The sequence below is a fragment of the Monomorium pharaonis genome, chromosome 8, assembly GCF_013373865.1.
Source record: "Monomorium pharaonis isolate MP-MQ-018 chromosome 8, ASM1337386v2, whole genome shotgun sequence".
NCBI lineage: Eukaryota > Metazoa > Arthropoda > Insecta > Hymenoptera > Formicidae > Monomorium > Monomorium pharaonis.
This window is the reverse complement of record NC_050474.1, coordinates 14,160,670-14,173,735: the sequence shown is the minus strand read 5'-3', so window position 1 is coordinate 14,173,735 and position 13,066 is coordinate 14,160,670. Positions and strand designations below refer to the sequence as shown.

General features: G+C 38.7%; 1 protein-coding gene across 2 annotated transcripts in view; it reads right to left on the bottom strand.

The window, feature by feature from the left end:
* Positions 1-13,066, bottom strand: part of LOC105836806 (Bardet-Biedl syndrome 4 protein homolog) — a 222,488-nt gene that overhangs the window by 146,390 nt on the left and 63,032 nt on the right. For both annotated transcript variants that reach the window (XM_036291581.1, XM_036291580.1), the window contains exon 3: positions 4,283-4,395. In XM_036291581.1, coding sequence (XP_036147474.1) covers positions 4,283-4,395 — 113 coding nt within the window. The remainder of the gene's footprint in view (positions 1-4,282; positions 4,396-13,066) is intronic.

Here is a 13,066-nt window from a genome sequence, read left to right as displayed (position 1 = left end):
CTTTTCCAATAAACTTACATCCGTATAAAAATTATAATGGATACTCTCTAGATTCTAAAGAGTATCCATTATAATTTTTATATTGTTTTATATAGTTTTATAAAATTTAGAATGTTCAGGGAATCAGTACCAAATAGAGGGGGATCTAGCCTCGTCTCTCCTTCTTAATGATTCCTCCGAGGTTTAAAGAAACCATGGGTACTCTCTCAATATGGGAGCTTTTCTCCCTCTTCCAATGCATTATATTGCTCTTGCGGATAACTACAAGCTCACATTAATTTGGAGGAGGCGGAGGGGTATACTGTCATATCCTTTCCGCCTCCTTCTTTGCCATCATTACACGCTCGCAGAATGCCGTGAGCTCCCTCCAACGTTTCGGGTCCCGAATTATCATCGGAATTACGTCCACCAGTGAAGACTCCCCCTAAAAGGATCTATCAAATTGATCCTCTATTCCGTCTATGCTAGACACGATTTCAAGGTGTGCTGTGCGCAGGCAATCGCACAATGGTCCCTTCTTACAATAGTTGTATATCGAAAACTGAGCCCTGCCTACCCCATGGAGATACTTATTAAAACAGCCATGCTCGATAATTTCTTGAATCAGTCTGAAAATCAGACAGTCTTCATGATCTCGGGTGAACCATTTCTTTCTCTCCAGTACAGGTAAAATCGTCAATCTAACCCTACATCTTGAGTCTGTCGAGGAGCGCCCCGATTGACCACGTTGCAATTGGCCACAACCATTTACAGCAATGAATGTTTAGAGTTTTTTCTGTTAGACTGCCGATTAGAAAAGTTGTGGTTAATTGAAACATGTTCAATCGGGATGCTTCCGTCATAAGACCGAAAATCTCCAATCACTTCCGCCAAGTTAATAGGGCCCAGTTCATTTCTTTTTCTTTAACCAAGGCTCGAACCCTGGTCGTCAGTAAATCCGCCAGTCAATTTTCGTGGAAGGCAAAATACACTCTTGTTTTCCTTTTTGCCACGAGATCTTGGCAGATAAAACCCGAGCTAATAACTGACAAGACTAACTAGATTGTCCGGTACGCCGCGATGACTCTAAGGGTTACTCGCTGTAGACGTCCACAGCTCGTCCCTAATCTTTTTATTTCTTGCCACCACATCCCACCAAACTGAGGCACCATGCATGAACGACTTCAGTGTATAAAGACCTACGTCGCTCACTCGGTCCATGCAAATTTGGCATTAGCCTGCTGACCATTAGGATGTACCTTTTAACCCGAGGGATTAGAGTGTCAAAATGGTCGCAAAACTTTCACTTGTCATCTATTACGACGCCATTTTAATAACATAGACGTCCGCACTGCAGTTCCCATCGACTAAGATATCCGCAGGAAGCACCAATACGTTGCAAAGAGCAATCTCCTGACATTTTCCGGGCGAGATTCCAAACCCCAACCCGCAAATTTCTTCACACATAATCTCCAATACCAATTTTAATCTGGCTCGCTCCAATGTAACATTAGATTACATCACCAGGGTGTCATCTGCAAAAAAAATAACATTAGATGACACCATCAGGATGTCATCTGCAAAAAAATCTAGTTATCTTGTGGAAGATAAGTTTCTAACACTGAATTGAACGTTAAATTCCAAAGGAACGGGATTCTAAGATAGATCCCTAAGGGACTCCGCTTGTAACTCTTTTCTTCACAATTTCCCTATTTATATATAATATCTATCGCTTAAATAGCTAATGATAACCGATCTCAAGTAATCCGGTACTCTTTTTACAGCTAGCGCTTCTCTTATCCTCTGCCATGGTAGGCTATTAAAAGCGTTGTTTAACCTAACAGGTAATATTATTTTGTTGTCCTCCAATGCCTCGTCTACAGTCCCCCTAAACTGGAGGACTGCATCCAAAGTAGAGCGCCCCTTTCTAAACTCATATTGTTGCATGGATATTCTATTTGAGCCATTCAACTGCCCGGCAAGCCTAGCCAAGATGACTCTCTCGAGTAATTTCCCTCTCTCGTTTAACAAGCAGATTGGCCTGTAGGACGAGAGATTCCCGTCAGGCCTGCCCAGGTTCTTGAGAAGCCCCAGCCTCAATAATCTCCTTTTTTCTGGAAAGTTTCCCTCCCGAAGACATTGATTGAAACACAATATCCACAATAGTAGTTCAACGTTATGTCGCCGATTATTTTTTATCCCGGGATGCCATCAGGACCAGGAGCCTTCCTGGAAGATACCCTTTAAAATCCGCTAACACCTCGGCATTCGTAACCTCCTCAACAATTATGCCAGAGTCCACAGTCGGAAGCAACAAATGGTCAGGAAATACAGCATTAATGATTCAGTCGAGTTAATCCTGATCGAGCTGCTCAGTAATTACCAGCCCCGAGGTCTTCAATTTTTTAACTATAATTCTGTAAAGCCTATCCCACGGATCATCTTCTAATGTCTTTATCAGCCCGACCATGTCTCCTGTTTAGATCGCCTAATAGCATCCCGAAGTTTCTTCCTCGCCAATCGGTGCTCATTGTCGAAATCATTCTGAGTTGTGACGTCCGCTCGCCTTTCGCTCTGCGCCAACATTTTAGACTTATGCTCTTTAATTCCGTGATATCAACGTTCCACTAATAAATGGGTGGAAGAAAATCCCCCTTGTTTACCCACTGTATTACATTGAAGAGTTGCATGCCCCCGTAAGGATATCCGCGATATTATCAGCTGACATTGCCGCCCACGTATCTACCGAAGATATATATACAAACAATCCGATGTTTCACTATCCGTATCTATCAATTGGTGATTTTTTTATTGGTGATTCGCCGATCCATTTGTCTAGGCAACGTTCACCATAGGTCTCCTCTTCGGACGGACACAGGACAGCAAGAACCCCCATTTAGGAGACAGAAATGTGCCCCGAACGCAAAGAGCCTCCCTCTGGGTTATCCGCCGTATCTCATCGGTCATTAAGATGCCCTAAGATCATAGTAGGTGTATCCATGTATCTATTTAAGATCGGAGTCAACAAATCAAAATAACGATCGAACTTAACAAAATCCCGAGGAGGGGAAAAATAGCGACTGATGATGACACTGTCGTCCCATTGCACCACTATAAACCCCGGGCCCTTCTCTAGAAGAGAGCAAAGTTTGCCGCCTGCCACTTCCTGACACGTTATTGCTACCAACGCGGAATGCTTGGTAGTTGAGAACCATCTCCGAAACAAATCGAAGTTTCGTAATTTTCCTAGACTACAATCGTCTTGTCCAAGTCCTGAGCATTCCAGGAATTATTAACATTGAACAATACTATTTTCGGTGTTTTAATCATTATCTATTCTATTAAGGAACTCCATTGAAGATCGTCTGAATTCTCCTTCTTCGTCACGATGTCCATCTAGTATCATCGTTTAATAATTCCTCTACTTCGGTGGTTTCTTCCTTTATCATTTAATCATTTAATCATCAAGCCCGTTTAAGCGTTTTTTTGTCCCATTCAAAAGTAATAATAAATAAATTTATATAAATATCCATTCTTATAGCTGTCGCATTTATTTCATATTAAAAAGTAATAATAAATAATTTTTATATATATCGTTTCTCTCTCCCTTATAATTGGCGCATTTACTTCATATCATTGTTTTTGTAGAAAAGACAAATTTTTTTTTATTTTGGAAGGCAATTTTTTGTGATTTAAATGTATGTATATTGTATATTATTACTTGGATTTATGTAACATAATAGCATTTTATGCTATCTTTAAAAACAAACACACACATATACGCACGCACGCACACGCACACTTAAATACGCACACTTAAATACACACACTTGGCGTATTCAAATTCTGTTCGGATAAAAGAATCACCTTAAGCTATCATTTTTTTCGACTTTTATTTGTCAAAATAATTACTTTTATCAAATCTAAAATTTATTTTATCTTGGTTTTAGATCTATCTTTTACCTTTTAAAAATTACTTTTTTTAATTTTTAAAAAATTGATAAAAATGCGATAGATTAAAAAAAACTAATTTTTGCGATGTTTTTAAACTTTATTTTGTTTAAATTAAGTTTTAAAGTATTTAATGTTAATTAATATTGTTATGAATTTACCATTGTTTTTATCATGAAAAATAAAGAAATAATAGCACAATATTGATTTCAGTTCATCTGTTTAATACAAAATGCATGAGAAGAAATGGGGTACATTTACAACTGAGTGTGACGTTTGAGGTAAAAAAATGAGTTTACTGTTCCACGATAAACAATCTTGATAAAAAACTTTTTTTTATTGATTTACTTACAACGATTTTGCTATTTGTTTAACATTATCAACATTTGTTGAATTGACGTTGTATGCTGTCTGAAAACAGTCCAAGGAATCTTGAATCTTGCCCTCCTTTCTTAGAATTAAACCCTAGAGAATAAAACAATAGGTTGTACATTATATCTGATTATGACATGAGAGGAAGGTATTTTATCGTTTAGGAATAAGAAAGTCGTTCATTTCGTCGAATTTTTTTTCGATTAAAGTTACCACTACTTTTTATTTAAAAGCTATAATTCAGAAATTATATGAGGAATGTTTAATTTTTCATATTACAATAAAGTACGGTATTTTTCTTGTTATAAAATATTTTTATGATTTTTTGCATTATTAAATTGTTCAAATGAAAAATTCATAAGCTTGCAAGAAAACGGGAAATTTTTCAAATCACACCATGGATTGATTAAAATTGCAGTGGTTCTCTGTTAATCACGAAATCTGTATAGGGAATTCAAATAGGGTATATCCGATTTGAATCTTTAAAAACTTGTTACCATACATATTTGTAGGTGATGCTACTAAATGCTACAGACACATATCTAGGCTAATTACTCAACATAAACACAAATTCACATAAATACACAAACGTTTAGTTATTTGCTATTGTTTGCATATAATACAACGGTCTGTATAAGATTAGTTTCAAAACATACTTTCAATATATTAATAATATGAAATACTCTTTGTGAAACAAACATCTCCTTCTGCCCAAATTTATTCAAACTAAAAATTTTTTTATGAAACTCAAATTGTATTTTATAGTAAAAGTCTACTTTTATTAACTGTGTGGCTTTTTTCAAAAGTTTGATTGGCGGACTCAATATGCTACCGTAAATAAAGAAAGGTTCAAAAAATTGTATGGCGGCCTGGCGGCACGCCACAGCGCGACGCGCGCGCTCGCACAGTGTCCGTGGCCGGGTCAGCGGCCCCGGCGACCGCGAGTAGTGCGCGCGGCCGCCACTAGGCGAAAGTGCGGCGCCTCAACTCGGAAGTAAAGTGATAGCGTACGGCTTACATAAGGAGACCACCCACGGCGAGAGGTTAAGCTTCTTACGCTTCGTATAGAGAGCTCGAGTAAGGGCCTATACAAGCAGCTACCTTTTTGACGAAGTACTCCAGGGCCTTAGCGTCTGATATTCGGCCCAAGAGAGCTCACGGTCTTCAAGAATCTCCTCCGCGAGACGCTTACTGGCATCCTGCCTCGCTGCAGACTACTTGGCCACCGTGGTCTTCGGACCAATCCGGTGCGACCGGACAGCAAGAAGCCTTCGGAGCCCGAGGAGCCCAAAGCAGAAAAGGCCGTCATCCCGTGGCGACTCATCCGGATAGCGGTCTCCCCGGATAAACCAAGGAACCCGCGACTCCAGCCTATGGATCCTCGTCGCTATCCCCCGGTCACCAGGGCCATGCAGATTATAAAACGCGGAGCAGTCCTAACCCGATTGACGCAGACTACAACTACCGGTCGTGCGGTCACAATCAACTGGCCTACACAGACTATCGCCAGGTCTTGTCAGACCTAACTACCAGAGCCTCACAGACGACGCCAGAGGTCACTGCGGAATCGCCAGAAGCACCGAAGACGCCTCATACACTTCCTCGTATGCCCGGGAAACATCTCCCTCTTGAGAGAAAGAGGAAACTCTACAGGGAGCTCTTCGGAAGCAACAGCGACGACGAGGAGGAGTCCTAAACACTCAGGTACCTTCGGGTGCCGCCTAATCCTTCCACTACCGGGGCAAACAACTCTTGAGGCAGAGAGGCTTACGGCAGACGACAACCAGAACGGACTACCTCAAGATCACATACAAATACTTACACATTAACATTTGTATACCAAAGAGAGTAAATATACGAGCACATGTTATTATTTAAGGGGGCCTTCTGATTATTCCGACGCCAAACCTAACCAACCTAACCAACAACCCCCTATAAATTGTATTTTTTGTAAAAATCTTATAAAAGTATTAATAAATAAATTACATATATTAATTTGCTCAATCCAAATTGTAAAATTATATGGTCTAGCTTTACTTAAGAACTGTGTTTCAAAACCAACAGAAAATTGCGGCGTGCAATCTATATTATTTGGAAATTCACACGGAATTTTTATACAGCACTAAGATCAGCTGCAGATGCAGGTCTCTTTCATACAGGCGTCATTTTGATTATCACCAATTCGACTATTGAGGCATATGGTAATGTTCTTTGCCATAACTAATGTTAGAAAGTTACTTCTTTCAAGCGATGTAGAAGTAATATAATGTTAAACAATTAATATAATTAATTTGAAGATTTGGATTTAGTTCCGAAAAGGGAAATTCCCGATTTTGCTGTCATGACGTATATTTATGTATATTTGACGCGTTAATTACGAAAATACTACCACAAATTACCGCAAATTTTATTTTAATGGCGAAAACCATAAAAAATCGTTAAAAATTTACATTTCTTGCATTTATTTGATTAGTAGGAATACTAGGCCGGTTCTAATTTGGGAGCTCCGAGGAGGAACTTGTAGGCGCGGGGAGTGTTACGGCGGGGAGGGATGACGTCACACGGGACTCCGGGAAAAACCGCTTATCAGAAGTAAACTGATATCCCGTTATTAGATGTAAACTATTACGCTTTTGAAAAGCCAATATGTTTTTATTAGGGGTATCAAAAAATACCGCTCTCTCCCCCTCTCCCCCTCATACATATACTATGTCAGTTACGCAAGATGGCAAGAAAAGATAAGAGCGTTTGTCACGGCATATAACACGCGTTCTCTCTCTTATGCTATCTTCGTTCTCACTCCCATCCATTGCGCGCTCTCGCTCCCACCCATGCGGTACTCTCGTGCTCGCGATATTTTAATAAGGGAAAATGTGTGGGGAGAGGGAGTCGCTAGGAAATAAGTCTTTGAAACTCCTCCGCTATCAGCGGTAGACAAAATGTGTCGCCCGGCGGCTAAAAAATTTGTAAACACGATTTGAGATCGCACTTTAGTGTCTCACGATTTGTAAATGCAGGATGCGATTCGCGTTTTAGCGCCTATATCAGGCTGCTCGTAGAAACAGCAGCTCGCTTTGAAATTGTATCGGTATAAACAAAAAAATGACAAATGCTCCGGTTGAGACAAAGAGACAAAGGGTTATAGATGAAATATATAATTGGACGGGAAGCGTGAGGTACCACAGTCGGTACGAAGCTTACGATGGGTGCGAATCGTACCTAAGTATTGTGAATACGGTCGATCCTGTTAACAACCGAAGACGTGATTGTTTCAAACGACGAAGGCATCATGATTGTGTCTGATGACGAAGACGTTATCATGGACAATGATTTTGAAAATCCCAATTAAGATATGATAAGCGATGAAGTCGAATTTTCAATATTAGTGATTCCGCGAGTTATTCCAACGAAGGCTTTACCGACCACGTGGAGAAATTTGTATCACATGCGGACCTTCTTACGTTAAACGAACGCATTAAACATTGTGCAATATTTTTCCATTATTCTACGGGTGGTGCTCTAGCCTTCTGTGCCGAGTGTATAATTGATATGTGGGACATTAGAGAGGGAAGGAGTACTATTAGGGAGCATCAAACCGATCGTCTTGAAAATTTAAATTATCAGGCTTGCCCAAACGGCCGTCAACCCGTGTATGTAATAATTCTATGCAATATGTGCCCAAAGTGCGCACTGTACAGACTTTTAGTATGAAACCACACAACATGGATGAGGAGGACAATGAAGATATCAAACATGTTCTTAACAATGAACCGTTGGAAGATTGGGAAGAAGAAGAAAAAACAGGTAAAGAATGTGACATAATTTAAAAAGTGCAAAAAGACGCTAAAAAAAGAAACATTTTGAGAGCGAGCTGTTGGACCAAATTGACAGGGTCACTACCTTGGGCGAGTGTTTCGAGTGGTTGCAACGGTGCGACGCGTGCATCGAACGACTCGAGAAACATAGCTACGTCAAGCGCCTTCGACTCAACGTTGGACAAAGACAATCTTTGGTGGCGAGAATCGCGCGACTCGCAGGTGAAAAGACACGATTGCAAAGACGTTTCGTGCACGTCGGTGGTAATTACGTGAGTGATGACGCGGACAGACTTGTGCGGCGAGAGATTGATACCGCGTTTGAGAATCGCGTTCTAACAGGTGCGGTTATTAATGCAAACTATATGTAAGAACCGCGAAAGTTTTTAGAAGACGCTGGTGATATAATACTCGAGCGAGTGCGGGACGCTATCGAAAGACACAACTCTGTGAAAATAAACACCGCGTTCAATGGTGTATTTGTAACGGGCGACAAACGGGCCAATAAAAGTATTATCACGAAAAACAGTAATCTTTTTAGAATATCAGACTTAGATGAGTGGTACGAGCGGTGTGTTATCGAGTCCACGTTAGCATCGCTCGAAGAATTTCAAGAACGCGATAGTGGGTAGGCGCTGTCGCGTATACAGAATTTAACTGTAAACGTGAATAAGTACAATTCTATGCATGTGGGTTGTCACGTCACGTGACATTACCGCCAGAAATAGTAACAAAGCGTACGGTTGTTAACGTGAAATGGACAATGCTTGCTTCGCGTGGTCGGTGATAACCGCTCTATATCTCGCAGAAAAAAATTCAGAAAGGGAGTCATCGTACCCCCATTATACAGAGGTTCTAAATTTCGACGACATTGCGTTTTCAATCGCGTTAAAAAATATTAAGAAATTCGAGAGAGACTAAATAAAATTTCGGTCAATGTCTACGAGATCCAAAAGGATCAAACTGAAACGTATAAAATTCTCCCGACTCTGCGACTCTCCAATAACAAGAAGGAAAAACACGTTAATTTACTATACATGCAAGATCCGCGCGAAGACAACGTGGTGCACTTTGCGTGCATCAAGGATCTGTCTCGTTTAGTGAGCTCACAACTCAGTAAGAAAGAACACAAAAAATATATTTGTAACCGGTGAGTAATAATAATAATTTTATAAATATTGTATTAATTACATAGCTGAAAAATAAAAATGCTATTTGTTTACAGATGTTTACATTACTTAAATTCTGCAGAAAAGTTGGATGTCCACAGCGTAGACTACCAAAACATGAACGACTGTGCCATCCAACTACCTACTGAAGACGAGAAATGGCTGAGCTTCCGCAACATTAACAATAAGGAAGGCGTGCCGTTCATCGTCTATGCCGAGTGTACTTGGAGTGTACATTGAAGGAGACGGAGAAGGAGGATGCGGAAATATCGTACCAGCATCATCAGCAAGTATTTAGCTTAGGATATTATGTACACTGTTCGTACAATGACGCGTTATCGGAGTATCAGTTTCGTCGCGATAAGGATTGTGTCGCGTGGTTCGCTAAATAACTAGAGGAATTAGCGCATCGTGTAAAATCAATTTTATCTGCTAATGTCCCCACATCGTAGCGCGATGCGGTGTCATATTTGTGATAAGCCGTTCGCGCCGGATGATACACGAGTGCGTAATCATTGTCATCTCGCCGGTCGTTATCGCGGTCCCGCGCATTCGCTTTGTAACTTATATTATCAAAATGTGTTGTACATACCGGTTATTGTCCATAATTTATCCGGATACGATTCACATTTCATTATCAAGGAAATGGCTACAGCATTCAAAGAGAATATTGACGTACTTCCCATCACAAAAGAAAAATATATTTCTTTTACGAAGCATGTTATAGGTACTGCTGACAAATTAGACTCACGTAGCTACATAAAATTACGATTCATAGATTCGTATAAATTTCTCAATTCCAGTCTTGAAAAATTGGCATCATTTCTCGGTAAAGAGAAACTCAAAATTGTACGTAATGAATTATCGAATCTATCTAACAAAGAATTCGATTTATTGACTCGTAAAGGCACATTTCCATACGAGTACGTTGACTGCGTCGAGAAGTTGGAGGAAACGCGTTGCCAAATCATTCCTTTGTTCGTTGACGGGCGATACCGTGTCCGAGAGCGATTACGCGCACGCCAAGAACGTATGGGATCGGTTCTCTATTCAAACGCTGGGCAAATACAGCGATCTGTATTTGAAAACAGATGTATTGCCGACGTTTTTGAAAATTTTCGCGATAAATGTGTCGAAAGTTATGGTCTTGACCCCGCGCATTACTGTACATTGCCAGGTTTCACATGGGACGCTATGCTTAAATATACGCGTGTCAATTTCGAGTTGCTCACCGACATGATATGGTAATGTTTATCGAGCGCGATATACGCGGAGGTCTGAGTCAATGTTCCAGCAGATACGCGCAGGTTAACAACAAGTACATGCAGAAACGTACGACCAATCGAAACCATCGTCGTACCTTATGTATTTCGATGTGAATAATTTGTACGGATGGGCAATGTGTCAGCCGTTGCCCCATGGAGAATTTCGATGGGTTGAAGACGTTTCAAATTTTAACGTGAACGCGATCGCTGTTGATTCGCCCACAGGGGCGGAAACATTCTCGAAGTCGATCTGAAATATCCGCAACGTCTGCACGATCGACACACTAACCTACCGTTCTGTCCGACGCGCGATAAACCACCCGGCAAGCGAGAACGTAAACTTCTAGCGACCTTGCACGATAAGAAGCGGTACGTCATTCATTATCGCAACTTGCAGCAATGCATGCGTCATGGTCTCCGCGTAACACGGATACACCGGGTATTACAATTCGCTCAATCCGCATGGCTTCGCGGTTATATAGAACTAAACACGCAATTTTGTACACTTGCGAAAAACGATTTTGAGAAAAATTTGTACAAAATGATGAATAATGCCGTATTCGGGAAAACTATGGAAAATGTGCGCAATCATATCGATGTAAAACTTTTGATAAAATGGAAAGGACTGTATGGTGCGGAGGCAATAATCGCTAAAGCAAACTTTCACAGTTGTACTATTTTTTTAGAAAATTTAATTGCCATCAAACTCCGAAAACTTGAGGTGAAATTCAACAAACCGATTAATGTAGATATGTGTATATTAGACACAGGGTCATGAAGATACAAATTAAAAAATAATGGATTGCTTATTAATTTTTTAATAAATAATTATTTCTCTACTCATTAATGATTAAAAAAGTAATGCGTAATGAAAAAAATCGCATTAATTATTTTAAAAGTAATGCGTAATGAACAAAAATTGCATTAATTATTAAGAAAGTAATGCGTAATTAAGGATCTTTGCATTAGTTATTAAAAAAATATTTTTTAATGAAACCGTAATGCATTACAAAAAGTAATGCATTATTTAGAACACTGTCAATTCGTGACCACATAATTTGAATTTTATGTTACATTTCATTTTTGATTCGGTTTAAGTCAAGTGCACGCTCATCATTTCATATTGAATAAATGTATGAAAAATATCCAAAAATGATGTTTTTTACGGTTAGCATCATTGTTAATTATTATTCGCTGTAATTGAGCTCGGGCTACAAATATTTTAATACCGAATTAATTATTTAAAAAATAATGCGTAATAGGAACTATCGCATTAATTATTTCAAAAGTAATGCGTAATGAAAAAAATCGCACTACTTATTTAAAAAATAATGCAAAATGAAAAAAATCGCATTACTTATTAAAAAAGTAATGTGTAATAAGAAAAATCACATTATTTATTAAAAAAGTAATGCGTAATAAAAAAAAATCGTATTACTTATTTAAAAAGTAATGTGTAATGAAAAAAATCGCATTACTTATTAAAAAAGTAATGAAAATAATCGCTTTACTTATTAAAAAAGTAGTGCGTAATTAAGGATCTTTGCATTAGTTATTGAAAAAATATTTTTTAATGAAACCGTAATGCATTAAAAAAAGTAATGCATTATTTATAACCCTGATTAGACATATCGAAAATTTGCTTGTATGAATTTCATTACGAGTACATGCGTTGTATCATGACAACTCTACAGTCATGTACACAGACACTGGTATTCTCGTGTACCACATTGAATGTGATGACGTGTATGAAAATATAAAACGCGAAATCACAAGGTTCGACACGAACGATTATCCGACTGGTAACGCGTCACTCGCGAATAAGAAAGTTCCTGGGCTAATGAAGGACGAGAATAACGGTGCGATAATGACCGAGTTGGACTCAGAGCGAAAATGTACGCGTTAAAGGTGGATGGAAAAGATGACACTAAAAAGCAAAAGGTGTAAAGTGTAACGTTGTCACAAGAACGATAACATTCGACAACTACATGCGGTGTCTGCGAGATCAGATAGAGATGACGCGTCATCAGAAGTACATACGATCTAAACTGCATGAGGTATACACGTTATGTGAAACGAAAATCGCTCCAAGTCCATACGACGACAAGCGGTATCTCGTACCTGATTCGGTAAAGACGTTGCCGTGGGGACATTATCAAATACCTTTATAATATATTTTTGTATTGTACAGGCATTTCATATTTGCGTTTTATGTATTTTATACATTACATTTATATTTTAATGTTACATCTTGCGTTTCACATATTTTATAGTTTATATTTTATGTATTTTACATTTTATACTTATTTTATAATTTTACATTTAGCGCTTTATGTATTTTACATGTTACACATATTGTATATATTATATTTTACGTTTTATGTTTTTTTAATTAATTGAATAATTTGTTTTTAATTAATTGAATAATTTATGTGCAACGTTAAAAATGGACGATGGAAGGATAATGAAGATGTTTCATACATGTCACAAAAATTATATATTTCATTATATATAT